General features: G+C 38.7%; 1 protein-coding gene across 1 annotated transcript in view; it reads left to right on the forward strand.

Annotated features, from left to right (window-relative positions):
• Plg (plasminogen) overlaps window positions 1-19,892 on the forward strand; it is a 39,467-nt gene that overhangs the window by 14,922 nt on the left and 4,653 nt on the right. The window contains exons 7-16 of the mRNA XM_013148879.2: window positions 201-319; window positions 2,171-2,333; window positions 2,971-3,116; window positions 5,497-5,656; window positions 10,403-10,584; window positions 11,042-11,190; window positions 13,922-14,015; window positions 16,974-17,094; window positions 17,771-17,848; window positions 18,265-18,405. Coding sequence (XP_013004333.2) covers window positions 201-319; window positions 2,171-2,333; window positions 2,971-3,116; window positions 5,497-5,656; window positions 10,403-10,584; window positions 11,042-11,190; window positions 13,922-14,015; window positions 16,974-17,094; window positions 17,771-17,848; window positions 18,265-18,405 — 1,353 coding nt within the window. The remainder of the gene's footprint in view (window positions 1-200; window positions 320-2,170; window positions 2,334-2,970; window positions 3,117-5,496; window positions 5,657-10,402; window positions 10,585-11,041; window positions 11,191-13,921; window positions 14,016-16,973; window positions 17,095-17,770; window positions 17,849-18,264; window positions 18,406-19,892) is intronic.

Genomic DNA, 19,892 nt, shown 5'->3' on the forward strand with positions numbered 1-19,892 from the left:
GTGTAATCCATTTTTAAAAAAAGGTCCTGGAGTGCTGAGCTAATATTTCTTCCTGGATTACCATCATGTTGAAGATAGCCTTTGTCCAGTTGCTTCCTCGGTGCCTAACTGTGACTTCCACATAGCAAGTGCTCAATATTTGCTTATTTTTCCAGGAATGTAAATGTGCCAAGCTATTAAAATTTTTCCTGTCTATTCAGACATCCAAACATGAACTTGAAGATGAATTACTGTCGTAACCCTGATGGGGAGCTCCGCCCATGGTGCTTTACCACTGATCCCAACAAACGGTGGGAATTCTGTGACATTCCCCGCTGCAGTAAGTATGGCTCTGCTTGCATCAGGTACTCTGGGACCAAGAAGGAACATGTATCAGGAGGGAAAGAGCTCAGAGAAAACTAAAGGAAAGGTCTAGTAAGAATGACATGCAAGAAATGATTTAATAATATGTTGAAACTACTAGATCTGTAGCTGATTTGTTTCAGCTACAGATCTAGTAGTTGAAAAACACTACGATTGATGAAAATTTTTCAAAAACTTCACTACAATAAATTTTTAGGCCCTGAATGCAGGATCCAAAAAGTAACTCACAGGTCCTGTGTAATGTTATTGCACTTGATTTTATTACTCTTATAAAGCAATTTATTGGCTACTGTAAGTGGTTGATCCAAGCATTTCACTTATTATTTATTTATTTTTCTGTCAATGACTTCTCCTTCTCCTGAGCACACTTACGTAGGCTCTGGATAGCAGCTCTGGTCTTTCTCTTTTCTCTATGTCAAAGGGAAGCAAAACCCAAACTCTTCAGACTTCATTACTAGGCAGGGTTTTTTTTCTCCCGCAACCGTTGCTTTCTCAACAAGCAGGTGTGTGTGGGCAACAGATTTTCATTCTCTCCACCTTGGCAAACAGTAGGGGAAGAGAGCTCAGGAGAGGAAGATGAAATAAATGGCCTAGTAGAAATGACATGCAGCAAAGTATTTCCTAATATGATGTGCAATCAAAAAACACAATGAATGTTTAAAATTTTTAAAAAACATTATTACAATAAAAGAAAAATTGCATTATTAATTCCCCTAAAAATACTCCCCCTTTTTCAAGCACACTTTCTGAAGTAGTTCTGGAAGTTTTCTTTCATAAATGTTTTTAGTTTTGCTAACTAGGTGCCTCGATGTCCTGAATTGACTCCAAAATGTTACCTTTCACATTTTGATCTTGGGGAGAAACCAGACATTGCATGTTGACAGATCTGTTGATAAAGTGGATAAGAATGCACCACAGTGTTTTTACAAGCGTACCTTCCTGTTGGATGGCACAGCAGCAGGATTCACTGTTTTTTTTTATTACCCATCATAAAATATATCAGGAAAGAAGATTCCCACAACCACTTCAGAAAGTGACAAGAACAATTAAATAAGAATATTCAAAATGAAGGGAATATTTTGAGGGAGATTCATGGCAATGTATCTTTACTGAAATCAAATTTTTAAAATTTAAAGATCACTGTATATTTTGACCACATCTTGTATATTCATCCTTTTTCTGAGAACTGGAACCAAGATACAGAGAGCTTAGACAGAGGCATTCATCACAAGTGATGAAGGAACCAGTGAATTCTGGCTTCCTCCTCAATAGGACAGTGTCCTTGAGAAGCTGAGGTTCCTGTTGTCTTTTTATTTTTCCTCTCAAGATTATCTTGAAGTGCAGCAGCATGTACATCCTTGAAGATGTTTTTTCTTTCTTTCCATGAGTTCTTTCTCAGTTGTGTTGCTTCATGAAATACTGGGTTCCATTCTCTTATGTTTATCAGTGAATAATGAGTTCTTCACAAAAGAGATCAGATCACTGGCTCATGTAAAGATTTGAGGTGGGCCGAGAACTCATGTTGCTACTTGCCATGTATGACAAACTGAGCCAAGGGACTTTAGAAACAAGCATGCAGTCCAACAAGCATCTATATCCAGATCTATTCCTGGAGAGATTATTCATAAAATGATCTCATAGACATAGCTTCTACCAAATCGACTTCTGAAAACACTAAACAAATTTCAAGTGCCAAATTCCAAAGAAGATATAAAAGAGGAGTCAACTTAGTCACTCTGTATCCATGTCAATCTGTGTATTTCTTACCTGAAAAGTATTCATTATGATTTTTCTTTCCCCATTCAAGCAACACCCCCACCATCTTCTGGTCCATTCTACCAGTGTCTGAAGGGAAGAGGTGAAAACTACCGTGGGAAGGTGGCAGTTACCGTTTCTGGCCGCACCTGCCAGCGCTGGAAGGATCAGACCCCTCACAAGCACAACAGGACTCCAGAAAACTATCCCTGCAAGTATGTTCAGTGCTTTCCTCCTCCTCTCTGCTGTGGACTGTGATGCTCCATTGGCTTTTTTTTTTGTTAGACACTGCAGGAACCCAGGATTAAAATATTTAGGAACAAAAACCGATCAGTTTAGGGAAATGAAATTCAACAGTGTGTTTTCTCATAGCAATCTTTCTCAAGTGTGGTCCCCAGGAGTCTGCTAAAAGTTTAAACTCTAGGAGCCTCCCCAGGTACTCTAAGTTAGTAACTCTGAGATGGGGCCAGGTAATGCCCCCTGCTGCACACATTAAAGCTTCAGAATCATTTCTTTGCAACCTGTATATTCCTAGGATGGATACACTAAGGGGAGGTACAGTAGAGAAAATACTCACTGTGTTGCAGCATATAGCACAGTGCCCAAATACATCAAAAGCCTCATAGTTAGCCACACAACATCAATGCATATATTTCCACCATTTACCCAAACAAATGTCTGTGTCATGATCCCATAGGATCTTTTGGAATCCTATTGACTTATGCTTCTTCGTGACATCTGGAAACATATCCAATACAACCAATACAGCTTGTATGGACCTTGTTTGTCTAACAAGCTTTGTGTGTCTTGTTTGTACTTGATAAGCCAAACTCACACTCATTTCCCTTTCAGAGATCTGGATGAAAACTACTGTCGTAATCCTGATAAAGAAACAGCTCCCTGGTGCTACACGACTGACAGTGAAGTGAGGTGGGAATACTGTGCAATTCCATCCTGTGAGTCCTCACCATCGTCTGCAGAGCATTCTGATGGCCCAGGTAAGAGATGGCCATGAGCACCTACTAAATGCCTAAACACTGTTCTTATTTTTGTACTTCAGTGGTTTCATCATATTCACAGTAACTTTGCTTCACTTAATCCTGCTGTGGTCAAAGAACATGATCGGTATGATTCCAATAATAATATTCTCAGAGCATTGAGGTTCATTTCATAGCCTAAAATGTAGACACTTGGATGAATGTTTCATTTGCTCCTGAATGTAACTTCTATTGGTAGGGTTAGAATGTTCTTTGAAGGTCAGTTAAGTCAAATTAGTTGTTAGTGTTCTGTATTTCTACTGATTTTCTGTCTCCTCATTGATTACTGAGGGATGAGTGGTGACCTATCCAACTTTAACTGAGGATTAGTTTCTTTTTCTTTGCAGTTCTAACTCTGTTTGCTTTGTATATTTTGAAGCTCTGTTGTTAGGCACATATACATTTAAGACATTTATGCTCTCTAGATGAAATGACCCCTTTGTTATGATGTAATGTTGCTGAACAATTCCTATCCTCAAATCTGTTTCTCTAGTATTTGGTGTCTTTCTTCAGCTTTCAATTGGGATATTTAGACCATTTTCATTAATTAAATTATTTATATGGTTGGATTTAAGTCTTCTGTCAAGTTGTTTTTCTTTGCCTTAGTTGAGCTTTGCCATTTTTTAACCTTCATTTGGAATGATTATTTTAGGGTTGTCCTTTATCTTCACTATTTCCTTATTAGTTGAACCTATTTTTAGTTTTAGTATTTTCCTTAATGTTTTTAACATACATTTTTAATTTATCAGATTCTATGTTTAAACGTTACTCTTGTTCATGTATAAAACCTTATAACACTGTGCTTCCTCAAACTTTGTGCTACTGTTCTTTGTGGTAGCTACTTCCTTCTATTATGTTATGATATCAAAACACATGGATACTATATATATTTTTTTACTATTTGTCAATAGTCAGTTGTGTTTCAAAGTGACCACAGGTAGAAAAATTTTTATATTTCATTATTTATTTTTCCATTTCTGTTTTTCTCTTTTTAGTTCCTATGTAAATCCAAATTGCCATCTGTGTCATATTCCTTTTTGTAGACAATACCACCTTCAGCATTTCTGGTAGCACATTTCTGCTGCTACTAACATTTTTTTATCTTGCCTTAAAAATTTTTTTTCCACTAGGTATAGATACTGGGTTGAGTTTTTTACCACTTCAGAGATGATATCTTATTATTTTCTGTTTTGAACAGTTTCTGATTAGAAATCTTATTTTGCTTCTTATATATTCAGTCTCATTGTTTTTAGCAGTCGGTCTATGAGTGTGTGCGTACATGTGTGTGGGTGTGTGGGTGGGTGTGGGTATGCTTTCTATTTATTCTACTCAGGCTTTGCAGAGTTTCTTGAATTTGTAAATTGTGAATTTCATTATCTTTATGAAATTTCAGACATTCTCTATTTCTCTCTCTCTTTTCCCTCATTTTCATTTTGGACTCCATGTTCCAAATGTTGCACCATTTCATAGGCTCTCAAAACTCCTTGTATGTTTACTCTATTTTGCTTCTTTTTTCATCTAATTCTTTTTTGTCTTTTGTGGGTTAGTTTGGATAACTTCTACAACTTTTTTCTTTCAGTTTTACTGATTATTTCCTCGGTTGTGCTATCTTGTCATTCAGCCCACTGAATCCATCTCTGTTATCATGTTACTAACATTTTTAATTTACTCTTTTTTGGTTTCCATTTTCCTGCTGAAATTCTGTATCTACTCATTCATAATGTCCACTGCTACCAGAAGCTCCTTTGGTGTCTTTGATGGGTAGTTCACAATCGCAATCTGAAAATTTCCAGATGTGGTCATCTCTGATGAACCCTGGGACCTCTACTCACAGTCCTAAGGAACAGGACTATTTCTTGTGCCATTCTCCAGCGGCTTAAGGCTTTGGCATTGTATGAGCAATGAGTATGGGGAAATGTACAAATTTATGTTTGCTTGGGCTGACAGTCACCACTTGACTCCTGCACCTCAGCATACCTCCCTGTTCTGCTTTGTTGTTCTCAGGAGCACCCAGAAAACACCCATGAAGGGTTACCACATACGTACAATTTCCAGTTATAGTCACTCTACTTTTTTTCCTCTATGGAGTCTTGTCTTAAATATTTCCAAGAAAAACTAAGTCATTAAATTTCTAGAATGTTATAAATATAGTCTGTGTGAGTGGGGAGGTGGTTTTTGTTTTATTTGGTTTGGTTTTGTTTGGTTTGGTTTTTTGCTTATCTGTTTGTCTAATGTAGACTAGAGAACACTGATAATTCACAGAGACTGCTGTACTGTTTGTGTCATTAACTGCATCACATGTCCCTCTGTTCCACTTACTATTCTCCTATTTTAATTTCAGTACTACCTGAGCAAACCCCAGTGGTCCAGGAATGCTATTTCGGTAATGGAGACACTTATCGAGGCACATCATCCATCACTGTCTCCGGAAAGAAATGTCAATCTTGGTCATCTATGAGACCACATGTGCATAACAAGACCCCAGAAAAGTACCCAGATGCGTATGTCTTTGATTTTAACAATAAGAAGAATCATAATAGCCAGCTTTAATTTTCATTAAATGAATTATGTTTTAAGTTGACTTCTTAGGATTAAATTTCTCTTAGATCGAGAATGGGAGGGAAAATTTCTCAGGAAGCTGCTTTTGAGCAAAGGCCCTGGAAGAGAAGAGAAGGCTAAAGGCTAGGCTAAAGGTCAATGTAATGTTTCAACTATGGAGTTCTATCATTCCCTTGAAATGAAACTGTGCAGTTCTCATTCTTGAAATGAAAGTTTTGCCTGGTCCTGTGCTTTGGGCCCTACATCAGTATCTAATTCTGTATCTGCATCTATACTAATCTGCACAGCCACTGTGAGGGTCCTAAGAACTAGTGGTAGGAGGTGCTGACAGTTGCCAGAACAGCAAAAGTGATGGTACAGGCAGCATACAGGTGCTGCAAGGTAAAATGAATAGATGCATGAATGGACTCAAGACCACGTCTGAGCTACAGAACTCAGAACTTTTGGGGAAACTTGAGTTTTGATGATAGGAAGGACCATATCAAACAACGTGGGCCTTCACTAGAAAAAAGCCAGACTTCAGAAGTAGGGTTAATATACTTTTAGAAACACCTTAACAAAACTTGAAAGCAAAGCTAAGACGATCATAATTGCCCCCCAATAACTGATAGTAGAAAACTTAACATTCTTTAGAGGAAAACAAAATCATCAACTTGCTTATCAGTGAGGCCTCCACAATGTCCAGCACAAACGGGAGAACTTCCTAGACATACAAAACACTTTAAGCCAGATGTGGTGGCATATGTCTATAATCCAACTCTGGGAGGCTGAGTCAGGATGGTTACAAATTTGAACCTGGTCTGGGCAAATTAATGACTTAGTGAAACCTTGTCTCAAAATGTTAAGAAAAGGGTTGGGGAAGTAGCTCAGTGCAGAGGCCCTGAATTGAATCGCCAGTACTGCACACATCTACAGCATTAAATGTGATCAATAACCAAGCACAAAAGTCAGCCAATACAAACAGTGCAGAATGATAAAAATGATAGAAGATAACAAATTAAAATATAATTAATACGTGTTTAAAGTCATGCAGCAAAATACAGAGTTAAAGGAAACAAATGGTAATATCAAGAGAAAGAAAAATTATAAAAGCCAAAAAGAAACTCAAATTTAAAAATGTATATATTTGGAATGAAAATTTGACAGATGACCTCACTATCAGGTTGATATTACAGAAGAGTTAACTGGAAGATAACGCAATTCAAAGTAATGTTGTTATACCAAGGAAAAACAAAAGCCTGGGGAAAACACAGAGAGTATCAAGGACTTGTAGAAAAATACAAGCGTTGATATCTGTGTAAAACAAGTCCCAGGACAAGAGACATTAAGAAAAAAAGCCATTCTTTAAAAATAAAACCACATAACTTATTTAGGTACATCATATATGGTCAGAAGTCAAAGATGAAAAGTCTTATAAGAAACAAGAGAATAAAGAAATAATTACATTGAGAAACAGTGACAAAAATAAAAGATATTTTCTCATCAGAAATGACAGGAGCCAGAAATATCTTTAATAGGAGGGGAGAAAATGCATCAAAATAGAACTGAATATCCAGCCAAAATATCTTTTGAGAATGAATGTTAATGACATTATAATACCAGCTCCCAAAGAAACAAAGCTTGAGAGGTTTTTTTTTTTTTTTTTTTTTTTTTGCCAACAGGCCTATATTATAATGGATGTTAAAGAAATTTATTTAAGTCAAAGAAAAATAATACTAGACGGAAATTTAAATCACCACTAAGAATGAAGAAGTTTAGAAATGGTAAAAACAAATACAAATTTAAAAGACATTTATCTCATTTCTTAATTTCTTTAAGAGATAACTGGCTAGTTACTTGAAGCAAAATAATAACAATGTACCATTATTTTAACATACATAAAATTAAAAATTATAGAAATAATACCATAATATAAGGATGAATGGGAGTATATTGATATGTTTTTATATTAGCCATGAAATTATGCACATTTTTGTTCGTGTTTCTGAGACAAGGTCTCACTATGTAGTTCAGTTTGACCTTGAATTTGCTGTATACTCCAGGCTGGCCTCAAACTTTTGATCATCCCGTCTCAGGTTCTGAGAGCTGGTATTACACCAACACAACCAGCAAGTTGTGTGATATTTATATATGATTTAATGTAATAGATTAAAGAAGGTTATTGTAAATACTAACACAACTATAATAATTTAAATCTACAAGAAAACATAAAAATAAGAATATTCAAGATGGGCATGGTGGCATAGGCCTGTAATCTCAACCAAGGCAGGAAGATCAGGAGGGTTGCCTTGAGTTTGAGGTCCTTCTGGGCTACATAATGAGCTCAAGGCCAGCTTGAATTACAAAATAAGACCCTGTCTCAAAAAACCACACAATAAATTTAATTCTCCAAAAAAGGAGGGAAAAGGAAAAAAATTAAGAAGATATGACTCAATTAAAAATATATATCATTATCATAGAATTACCCAATTCATATCACAAGGATATTAAATGTAAAAGAATTAAAAATTTCAATTAAAGTTCATATATTGTTAAATTTAATAAAAACCAAAGCCCAGTTGTGTTCTCTTCATAGTAGTTGCCCTTTAAACTTATATAAGGACATAGATTAAAAACTGAAATAGGGAAATGATGTACCAGGAAAACTTGAATCAAGAAAAAAAAGATGAAATCAAATAAAGCAGATTTCAGGAAAAGAAATAATACTAGGGCTAAAAAGAACATTTGGTTAACAAAAGTGTTTATTCTCAACACTTAAAATGCTAATGTTTTGCTATCCTGATAACCGCTTCAGCTGCATAAAGCAGAAATTAACAAATAAGGAGAGACATAGGTAAGCCCTTTATAGGTGGAAATTTCTTCAACATGGTTACATATCTTCTCAAAACAAATTATAGAAGAAGACAAAAATCAGAAAGGATATCAGAAATTTTAGAGCAAAATATCAACCTCTTTATCATATGCCCAACTACAGAGTAACATTCAAGTGCATTTGGGTAATTCACTTTGATGTACCATGTATTTAACCTTTAAATAAACGTCCATAAAGTTAAAATGATTAAAAGACAATCCAATGTGTTTTCTACCACTACAAAATTAAATTAATTTTCTTATATATAATAAGAAATTTGGAAAATTCCCAAGGATTTGGAAGCTAACACATTTCTAAATGATCAGTGAGCCAAAGAAGAAATCACAAAGTATTTTAGAAATGTTTTGATCTCAAAATAAAAATGTATATCAGAGCTTGTCGGTTATGTCTAAGCTGATAAGCTTCTGATTAAACTGATCATGATGAAAAGAAAAAACTCAGTTGACAACATCAGGAATAGAAGAGAGAAGGTGTCACTACAGAATCCTCAGATATTAGGAACTAACAGGAAAAAATTAAAAGCGACTTTATTTTAACACATTCAGCTACTTGGTGTGACACTCCTCATTTAACGACCAAGCAACATTCCTGCAAGTAGGTTATTAAATGGTCAGTAGAGGAGGAACTATGTAGTATGCACGTTACAATATTTAGGACAAAGAAATGTTCAAAGGAATCTCCAACTTGATGACTTTGCATTTATTAGCATAACTCTTACATGCAGTACTGTAATGCATAATAGAGTGTAAAACCGCAGTACTGCACTGTACAGTACACTCAGCAAAAATAACAGTACTATATACATAAGGCTACTGTACAAGAAAGGAGACTGAAAGGACTATAAACAAGAGGTACAGAACGGTTCAAAGATAAAAAGGAGTCACAGGTCGTAGTTGTTAAGTCCAAACAGTTGTGAAACATGTAGGTCGTGAAATGTAGAATATCTGTCATATTTTAGTTACATTATAATTAAATAAACTAAGGGGACTGGTTGGGGATGTCTTGCACAACACTGTAATAATTTGTCTATTTTTGCGGTCTGTGAACTGAACCCAGGACTTTCACATTAAGGTACATCTCCAGCCCTTCCTATTAAAATTTTTGTTTGTTTGTTTATTTCATTTTGAGGCAGGTTCTCATTAAGTTGCTACATTTCTCATTGCTAGGCTTGAATTTACAATCCTCTTGTCTTGAGCGCCCAGAGTGCTAGCATTATAGGCATGTGCTGTCACATCTGGCAGGGGTAGTTGTTGGACTTCCAACTTACATAACCCTATCAAGTGACATACAGAGATACATAGGTAGATTTGTGCATGCTTTAAAAATCTAAAATTAGGGGCTGGGGATTAGTTCAGTGGCATAAGCGCCTGCCTTGCAAGCAGACAGTCGTGAGTTCCATCCCTGGTACCGATAAAAAATGAAAAAGACAAAAAAAATACCTAAAATTATACTTTAGAATCTATATTTTTGGAGGCTGAGGATTTAGCTCAGTGGCATAAGCGCCTGCCTTGCAAGCAGGCAGTCGTGAGTTCGATCGCCGGTACCGATAAAAAGGAAAAAGAATCTATATTTTTTATCCCTGGGGAGTATACTTGGCATAGTATGATATTTTCTTTTACACATTTATGTATTATCTCAGTTTTTTTGTAACCCATGTATCGCTTTTGATCAAAAGGGTCATTTGTGCTTGTTATTATATTATTATACCTTTTATGGGACTATTTTAAAGTCACTTGCTAACATTTTGTCCGAACAAAATTCAGAGGGATCTGAATTCTCTCAACCTGTAATGACCTTACTTTTTTGGAATTTACAGTGGCTTGATAATGAACTACTGCAGGAATCCAGATGCTGATAAAAGCCCTTGGTGTTACACCACTGACCCGAGTGTCAGGTGGGAGTATTGTAACCTGAAGAAATGCTCAGAAGCAGGAAGCAGTGCTGTGGAATCTCAGCCTCCTGCCCAAGTTCCCAGTGCAGAGACTACTTCTGAACCAGGTGAGAAGTCTGGGGCCGGATATCTATGCACTTGGACACGGGGATGTGAAAAGTGGAGACTGATGCACAACCTACTGCGTTATACAGGAACATGAGTGTTAGTTGAAGGTCTGTCATGTGGAAGAAGCCTCAGCACCAACTCTGGGAAGCCAAGGCTGTGATTGGTGATTAACATGGGTGGGTGATTTCCTTAAAACATGTGCAAATCCCCAGGATGCTCTGTCTTACTACTCACCCCGATATAAAATTGTGTCTTCGTGGTGTCTGCCAAAATTTTCCTTCTGACATCCTGCTAAATTTGTGATTATTTCCTAGCCAATAACAACTTCTTTAGTATGCAGTATTTGCTATAATTTTCAGCCCTCTGTGACACTGAGCCTACACCTTAGAGAAGACCAGCACCCTTGCATACCTGGTCTATCGAGTGGTGTGTAACTTCCCATTTTCCTTTCTACAGACTGTATAGTTGGATACGGTAAAACATATCGAGGCAAGAAGGCCACCACTGGTACTGGGACTCCATGCCAGAGATGGGCTGCCCAGGAGCCCCACAAACACAGCATTTTCACTCCAGAGACTAATCCCCGAGCAGCTTTGGAAGAGAACGTAAGTCATTCCGATTGGGATTCCGTTTTGCCTTTTGCTGAACAATCTTTGAACAAAATTAGTCCAGGGTTACAGAAAGGAAGCCCAGAGTGATTTTCAGTGTTTGTAGAGAAAGAAGGGGAGGAAAACAGGAGAAGAATTTCAGGGGAATGAAACCTAGACAATGAAAGCAGCCTCAGCATTCCTTCGTCCCTGCCCTGGCTGTCAGGCCTCTTGCATCCGTGTGTGATGGGTTGTACATACTTCTTTTATTCAATGCTGTTTCTAGTTTCTAGTGTTTGTCCTCTGGTTTCTAGTGACCAAAGATGCTCTTTATTATATTTGTCAGATTTTTCTAGAAAAATGTTGGAGTCATACCTTAGTCACTTTCTTGTCACTGAGACTCCACAATCACAACATAAAGGAAGAAAGTTTGATTTTGGCTTTCAGTTGTAGGGTTTTCATTGCATAGTCAACTTGTTGAAAGGCAGGGCACTGTGGCAGAGGGGTAGAGTGGAGGAGAGTTGTTTGTGCCATGGCAGCCAGGAAGCAATGAGGGAAAGAAGGATCTGGGACAAAAATATACTCCCCTCTTCAGATCAGACCCCATAGCAAATAGGCTACTTTGCCCTCATCATCCAATCACCGTTTAAAAGCTCTGCCTATGAGTTGAGGTTTGGAGGTGGGGGCGTGAGGACTCCCACTGTAGGATTGGCCCTTGTCTACACTCTTTCTGGAAAGTTAGTCCGGGGGTAGGCGGGGCATTTGAGATATAAGAAAAACCAGGTTATTTTTTCACTCTTAACATTCAACACTACTGGCACCGGATATGGGGTGTTTCTCCTCAAACACTTCTCCAAGAGTTGGACTGTCTTACAATTTAACTCAATTCTGACATTCTCCACCTGAAAATAGGGTCAGATCCCACAAGGCAAAGACTGGCCCAGCTTTAGATATTCAGGTTCCTGGATGTAACCTGCATGTGTGAATGACTAGTTGTCATTGAGGGTTCCCATGACCCCCACTTTAGGTCTAATTAGTTTTCTACAGTGACCCCTGGAACACAGGGAAACACCTCGCTCATTTTTTCCCATTTATTACAAAGAATATGACAAAGGGTATAGATGAGCCACAGAGGACAAGGAAGTGGGGAGTGGCTTCCAACTGCTGCTACCAGCACAATTGCTGAGGTTGCTGGAGGGTGGAGAGAGGATCATGAGAGGATGAAAAAATAAATCTGTGTGAGTGGCACCTGAAGGGTCTGATTTTTGGGGTCCAGAGCCATTTGTTTTTGTGGCTTATCCCAGGCAGTCTTTGTTCGGGGACTAGGCTGCCTGGCTTCCACAGGTGTGATCAACTTCCAGCTGCAGTGGCTCTCAGCATTCAACTATCTGGAATCCCTCTGGATCTTGTGCTTTTAGCTTTTTACAGAGGTTTTTTTACATCAGCATGATTGGTTATAACATTGATATCTATGATCGTCTTAGTTACTCTTCTCATTGCTGAGACAAAATATACAATAACCAAAGTTAAAGGAGGAAAGGTTTACTGTAGCTCACAGTTTGCAGAGGTTTCAGTTTACAATTGGTTGCCTCCAAGCCAAAGAGATATGACAGAAGGGCACGGCAGAGAATAAACAGTTCATGGCAAAGCAAGACAGGTAGAAGGCAGCTAACAATAAGCAAGCAATGACAACAGCAGCCCTCTTTCTGTCACTTATATTTTATTCAGTCTATCTGCACTAAAGTAGCTACTAACACCCTTATTCCTACAATCACACTGTGAATCAGTGTCAGCATCACATCCTTAATCCCAGTTTTATATGCTCTAAACCCGGTAAGAAGCCCCACCTATGAGTGCATGAGACTTTGGGGTACATCTAGACACAAGCCATAACACTGTTCAACTAAACCATCAACCTATCTCCTTCCCTAGAAGTCATAGTGAGGTTGGAAATTTCAACTTCCTAATTACATGATAGATTCCACTTGCAGCCAACCCCCATTCTGAAGCTGCCCAGGAGCCCTCAAGAGTTGCCTCATTAGAATAAAATATGCTCCTATTGCCCATGAAATTCCAAGGCATTTAGGAACTCCATGTCAGATGTTATCACTCAGGAAATGGCAAACATCACAGGAGCTGGGTGTCAGAAACCAAATGCATATTTATAGTGTCACAATATCACAGGGAGAAAAGGAAGACATTGTCTCTCTGTCTTGACTGTGGAGGGCATGTGATCCATAAGAATAAGCATTTCTGAACCTACAGCAATCAATATTTGTCCTAGCTAGAGGATCGCTGAAGAGAGCCAGGAGCAAGATGTGTCCCATTGCCCTCCACAGTGGGGTCTCTCAGATCTCCACTGAGCCGGGCTGCCAGTAGCAAGCTGTCTTTATGTGTTCACTAATTTTTGAGAAAGGAGACATGACTAAGGTTGTCTTGTGACTCGGAGGCTTTATAAACAGCCAGCATAAAATAACTTTCACAAAAAAATAAGGAAGGAAGGAAGGAAGGAAGGAAGGAAGGAAGGAAGGAAGGAAGGGAGGGAGGGAGGGAGGGAAGGAGGAAGGAAAGAAAGAAAGAAGGAAAGAAAAACAAAAAGAGGAAGAAATAAAAAAAAGAAAGGAAGAAAGGGAAAAAAGAGACATTTCTTTGCTTCTTGCTAGGACTGTAGTGAAATGTGCATGTCTCAGGACCCCTACCCCTCTTCTGCCCCAGGGGAGCTGTATCTCAAGTCCCTGCCTCTTTTCAGTACTGCAGAAACCCTGACAATGACGTCAATGGTCCCTGGTGCTATACGATGAATCCAACAAAACTTTATGACTACTGTGACATCCCTCAGTGTGGTGAGTTGCTTCACTTTTTTTTTTTTTAAAGGAAAACACTTCTTAAATAAATATAGTCATGACCTCTTTATTTAATTTATTTTTTTTTTTTTTTGTCTTTTTCCTTTTTATCAGTACCGGGGATGGAACTCACAACTGCCTGCTTGCAAGGCAGGCGCTTATGCTGCTGAGCTAAATCCCCAGCCCCAGTCATGACCTCTTTAATAACAATCTATAAACACAAACAAAACCTCAAACTCAAAGGGCTTTGAGCTGAGAGTTTCTGAGAAAGAAATGACCATTTCTTTCTTGAGCCCTCTCTTCCTCATGGGCATCTTGATCCTGGTCTAGTATGTTACCCCATCCACACACGTGCACACACGTAAAATAAATACTAAATTCCTGAAGAGCAAGCTTAGAAATGATCTAATAAACTGCAGAATGATTCTCCTGAACTCTTTGATGTCTAGTGTAGGATGCATAAAAAACAAATTTTGAATCACACAGATAGGCAACTTTTCTATTCTATAGATGAGAAGCAAAAGGGGAAATACAAATGCACTGGGAACATCTTTAAGTTGTCAACGTAAGAATTCAAAGAAAAGTAATGCATCAGTTTAGTTGGCTCCAAAGTTCCTTTCTCTTGAGATCCTTATTCATCAGCCACACATTTATCACCTAACTTAGAGATGAAGTGTTGTGTTTCTTCCTCAAGTCCCCAGGAGACACTCTGGAAGGGAAGAAGAGGCATAAGTTGGGGAAGGGAGAGTTGACATCAAGTCTTCAAAGACTGAGATAACAAATTTATGTGTATGTCTGGGGAAAAATTAAGCCATTTTTGTTTTCTGCTGACCAACTCTTGTAAGCAGAATTTGTCCTAGATACAGACAATTACCCTGGACTTCTTCTCGTTGTCTGATTGGCTATAAGTAAAGTCTGTAAGGTAGGGAAATCTGGAGCTGAGAAAGGAGCTCTGCTTACACTCCTGTTTGGAGCAGCATCAGAGGCAGCTGTGGGGCAGTGCTCAGGAGCTGGGAGCTAATCTGTGTAGGCGGGTTTGTGTGTGGGTGGCACCTGGGCAGGGCCTGAAGGAGGACCATTGGCCAGTTTTGTGGTAAGATGGTGTGTTAGCTGTCACTGTAACACGATACTTGTGAAACGCAACTTAAAATTGGAAGAGTTTGTTTCGGCTCACAGTTTCAGTATGCCAGGTCTGTGTTTAACAGCGGGCCCATCCTCAGGGACAGGTATCGTCTGTGTGCACTGTGTTTGTTGCTGGTTTTATTTAGATTTTTCAGACTGAGAAATGACTTCAACCATGACTTTGTCTAGTCTAGTTGTTTAGGTCATTTCTCATTTTCTTTAAAGATTTTCACTGTTTTGGGAAATTTCAGGCTTTGTTGATTGGAAAATTTCCTATTAATCATTTTTCTTAAAATTTTCCAATATCTGATTTTTGATTCATAAGGAAAAACATCTTTAAAAATTAAATAGTACCATTGATTAACATGCAAATTTTTTTAAACAACTCACCTGAAAGAATCTGTATAAACTGTGACTAAAACAAATAACACTATGCAAATGGCTCATAAACAAAGGCATATAAAGTAAGCCAATCTGAAATTAGAAGTGTATTCAGTCCAAATTTTTAGTTTTACTAAGGGTTGTATGATTTTTCTCTTTAATATTAACTTCAAAAATTAAAGGAATTCCTACTTTAAACATAGTTTTATTTACGTACTTATATGTATTTAAAATTACATGTTTATTGAATGACTTTTAGAAACATTTCATTTCTAAGAATACATTTATACAAATAAGTAATAAGTGACACTGTCAGTTTGTTTTGAGTAACCATTATCTCTTTAGTTACTATTTTAGTGTATATATTTTTCATATATAGTACATGTATTTTACTGTACATGTAAAAATACATGTATTTTAATATATTTATGCACATGTATTAAATGCAAGGCACAACAGCAAAAACTGAGCTCAGTCTTAGAAGAGAATATCTTGACCCTGTGTGCATCCTTTTGAAAAAAGACCTCTGTACCTAGATTTTCAGAACAGGCCATGGAAAAGGGAAAGTTATTTAGAAAAATCCAAGTTTCACATTCTCTAGAGTGCATAGTCTTTGGTTTATTAAGACAATAAGAATTTCCTATCACGGTTTTTATGAACAATGGCTTACGTTTGTATTTCTGAGGACTTTGCAGGCTTCAGACCACTGAGAAGCATTTCAGGATACCTTTGCGGTCCCACTGGTGGAGGGCACCAAGGATAAGACACTGCCCCTACTGCCAGGAAGCCTGTGGATTAGGCTAATGTGAGGGGCAGACAGGAGATAAACGGAGAGGGAAGGTAGGAAAGGGCAAGAGTTATGTCAGTTGACCCTGTGGTCTTGGGTCAGGCATACGACGCTCCCTGGAGGAGCCATGTATGCTAAAGCTGGTGGAGAGAAACCATATTTCTGCTGACCGTAGTTACCTTTGCTACCTGCAGTCATACACACACACACACACACAGACACACACTCACACTCATAAAAACAACCTTCGCGCTGTTTGGCAGGGATGGCTAGTGTGGTCTTCAGGTTCAGAGGGTGACTAAGATGATGGCAATGGAGATGATGACAGACAGTGTTCTAAACATATTACGTTGAGTCAGTTACAAATATCCATATGTACCAATCAAGTTCCTCTCAAAAAGATCTCATTCTAATGCTGAATTATAACAACTTATTTTGTTACCTTCCCATAATCAAAAGCACTTACATTTTCTTCAGGGTAGAAATGTAGAGAAAATGTTCCAAAAGCTGGTTATGATTTTGTTCTTTGGTTTGCTATTAGTTTTATTATTTAGTTATTTAGCATGAGATGTATGATGAATTCTGTGTTTGGCTATAAGCTATGAACTGTTCTTAAATTATATGGCAGAATTTGACTCAAATGCGACTTTCTCCCCATGTTGTCACAGCTCCGGCTTTGTATGACTGTGGGAAGCCTCGAGTAGAGCCAAAGAAATGTCCTGGAAGGGTCGTAGGTGGCTGTGTGGCCAACCCTTATTCCTGGCCCTGGCAAATCAGTCTTAGAACAAGGTAAGAACATTCCTAGAAACCGTGTATATCATGTCAGGCATGGCAGGCATGATGATCCAGGCCTGTAGTCCCAGAATCCTAGAAGGCTGGTGTAGGAAGATCACAAGTTTGAGCCCATCCTGGGTAGCCTGGGAAATTTAGTGACTTAATGAGTCCCTGTCTCAAAATAAAAAATAAAAAAAGGACTAGCGATATAGCTCAGTGTGACATCCCTGGGGTTCAATTCCCAGTACCATAAAACAAAACCCTTCACATCAGGCTCATACAGCTGAGCATCAGTCTCCCCTTCTATATTCTCTCAAGAAATAAAGCTATAAAAGATTTAAAATATGTTTTTCTAGCTTTTTTACTTTAAAAATGGCCAAAATGTAATTGAAAAAAAAAAAGACCTCTGGGTTGTTCTTATCAAAACCTGTAGGTGTAGTAACCTATAACAAACTCTGATGTTGCTGGAAAATATTGAAGCTGCTTTGCAGGTTTATACAGATATACATTGGCTCATTGTATAATGAAAAAAAGAGATATTGGTAAAAATGTGGCACTTTTTTTCAGGGGGTGGGTGTTTATCCACAGTCTACTACAGATAGGCTTTAAAAATACTTTTGTATACATTTGTGAACTGTTGAATTAAAGGCAAAGACTTAGAACTAAGATCCTGGCATTTTCTTTCTCTTAGGCTTACAATGAGGCACTTCTGTGGAGGCACTTTGATAGCCCCAGAGTGGGTGCTGACTGCACGTCACTGCTTGGATAAGTACGTTCAGGGGTAACAGGCACGAGGACCTAAGACTCACTCCCCAGCTCCCTCCCTCCCTTCTTACTATGGCAGTGACACAGGCACCAGGGAGGGCACATGCAGAAGCCTAGGGCAGAATTGCCAGGGCAATTGGGTGAGAGGGGAGAGAATTATTTCTAGAAATTGCAGAAAAAGAGCAGACCTAACTTTGTGACCTGGATGAAAAACAGACAGAGCCATGTACTCTGATATGGGCTGTTTTCCGGTCCTTAATTGCCAGATTCAGGTGAATCATGAAGTTCATTTCTTGCCACTTTGGAGTCACCAATTCTGATGGCTATGGGTCTTGAGAGAAAGTGTTATGCAGATAACTTGAGAGAGCACCCCCTGGAGGAGGTAGATTATTTTTCTCTTGACATCACCATCTTTTCCAGGTCTTTGAACCCACTGTACTACAAGGTCATTCTGGGTGCCCACCAAGAATTAAAACTTGAATCTCATGTGCAGGCGATAGATGTGGCCAGGCTGTTCCTGGGGCCCAGTGGAGCAGACATTGCCTTACTGAAACTGAGCAGGTACCAGTTCACCTTGGTTTGTACCCTAAACTGAGTGAAGACATTTGTTTCATGCCTGATTTTATAAACTGAACCTGTGGGGCAGTGGTGGGGAGGTACTATCTATGCTGTGAAAAGCATAAGAGTTTGGGAAACACCATCAAACTTCACCACAGACCCAAGACCTGGCCCCAGTCCTCCATATGCTAACTGTGTGCCTGAAGAAGGCACCAAGATCGAGTTTCTTGTGGGAAAAAAGGGAGTTGACAAATGAGAGCCACTGTGACCCTTAAAGGTCCCTTAACGTCACTAGTGAGTATGCATAGTCATGATTAGAGAATGATTCAATTATTTCAGCTGATAATTGAGCTCCCACTCTGGGGCTATGAAAGTTCCTCCACAGAAGTGATTCATTCAAAGCCTAAGAGAAAGAAAAATGCCAGGATCTTAGTTCCACGTCTCTGCTGTAATCCAACCCTTTTCTGATTCTTATCAACATAACATGTTTAAGAGAACCAAGTGAGATTATATATTTCAAAGCACTCTTAAAAACCACAATATCAAAACAAAACAAAACATGCACAAACAACTCACAAGTGGAAATTACATCATCTTTTCCTTTCAGCTTTATTTTTCCTATGGAAATGGTACTTTGGTAAGCCTGAACAGGGATTAATTTGTTGATGTCGCAAAGTTAGGAATATTTACAAAGAGATTCCAGTGGAGACAGCTCATGAACAGACCACTGTTTTGAGAAACGTGTTTGGGACAGGCAGTGGGCAAGAGGGCACATTACCCGTGGGTGACAGGCTCCAGATAATGGCATCTGGTGCTGGCAGAGACAAGGGCTGTCTGGATCAGCACAATGCTGTGGTCGGGAGTCCAAGTACTGTGTTTCTGGGTCTGATCACAGACATGGGTGATTTCTGGGTCTGTAAGCTAAGAGTTGATATCTTGGGATATTTTGACATTCTAGAAAAGCAAGAGGGAAACTGCATGGTGCAGCCTGAAAAGCAGATGATTTCCTTTATAGTCTCCAGTGTCCTTTCCCAGTTCTCTAGCAAATAGTCAAATGTAAGGTCCCCTTCCATCTTTGTCATCCTAGGGTCATCTGATGGCCTACACAAGCAATTTAGTAATATTTGGGACCTGAAAATGTTGTCTAACAGACCAGTGCATTTTGAGTTTAGTGAATCTTGTACACCCTCCACATCCCAAGGGTCTAAGACACTGTCCCATGAAGGAATCCACAGAGTGACATCCAGAAAAGAGGCTGGGACTATTTGGTGCCTCCAGAAAAGTGTATCTGCTTTGAAGTTGGCAATGATGATGAATTTTAACCATAAGAGGGCACTTCTCATTTCCAGTCCTTTTCTCCTTGAACTTGCTAGAGCAGATTAGTGTCTAGTGCTATGTAGTGGCTTTTTACGGTCATGGTCTTGTGATATTTACTGATGAGGAGATCCCAAAGATGGAGCAATTCAGAGTGCACACATGAGCACCCGCCT

Source organism: Cavia porcellus, unplaced genomic scaffold (assembly GCF_034190915.1).
Source record: "Cavia porcellus strain 051 isolate PalLab524CR breed Dunkin Hartley unplaced genomic scaffold, mCavPor4.1 scaffold_22, whole genome shotgun sequence".
Lineage (NCBI taxonomy): Eukaryota > Metazoa > Chordata > Mammalia > Rodentia > Caviidae > Cavia > Cavia porcellus.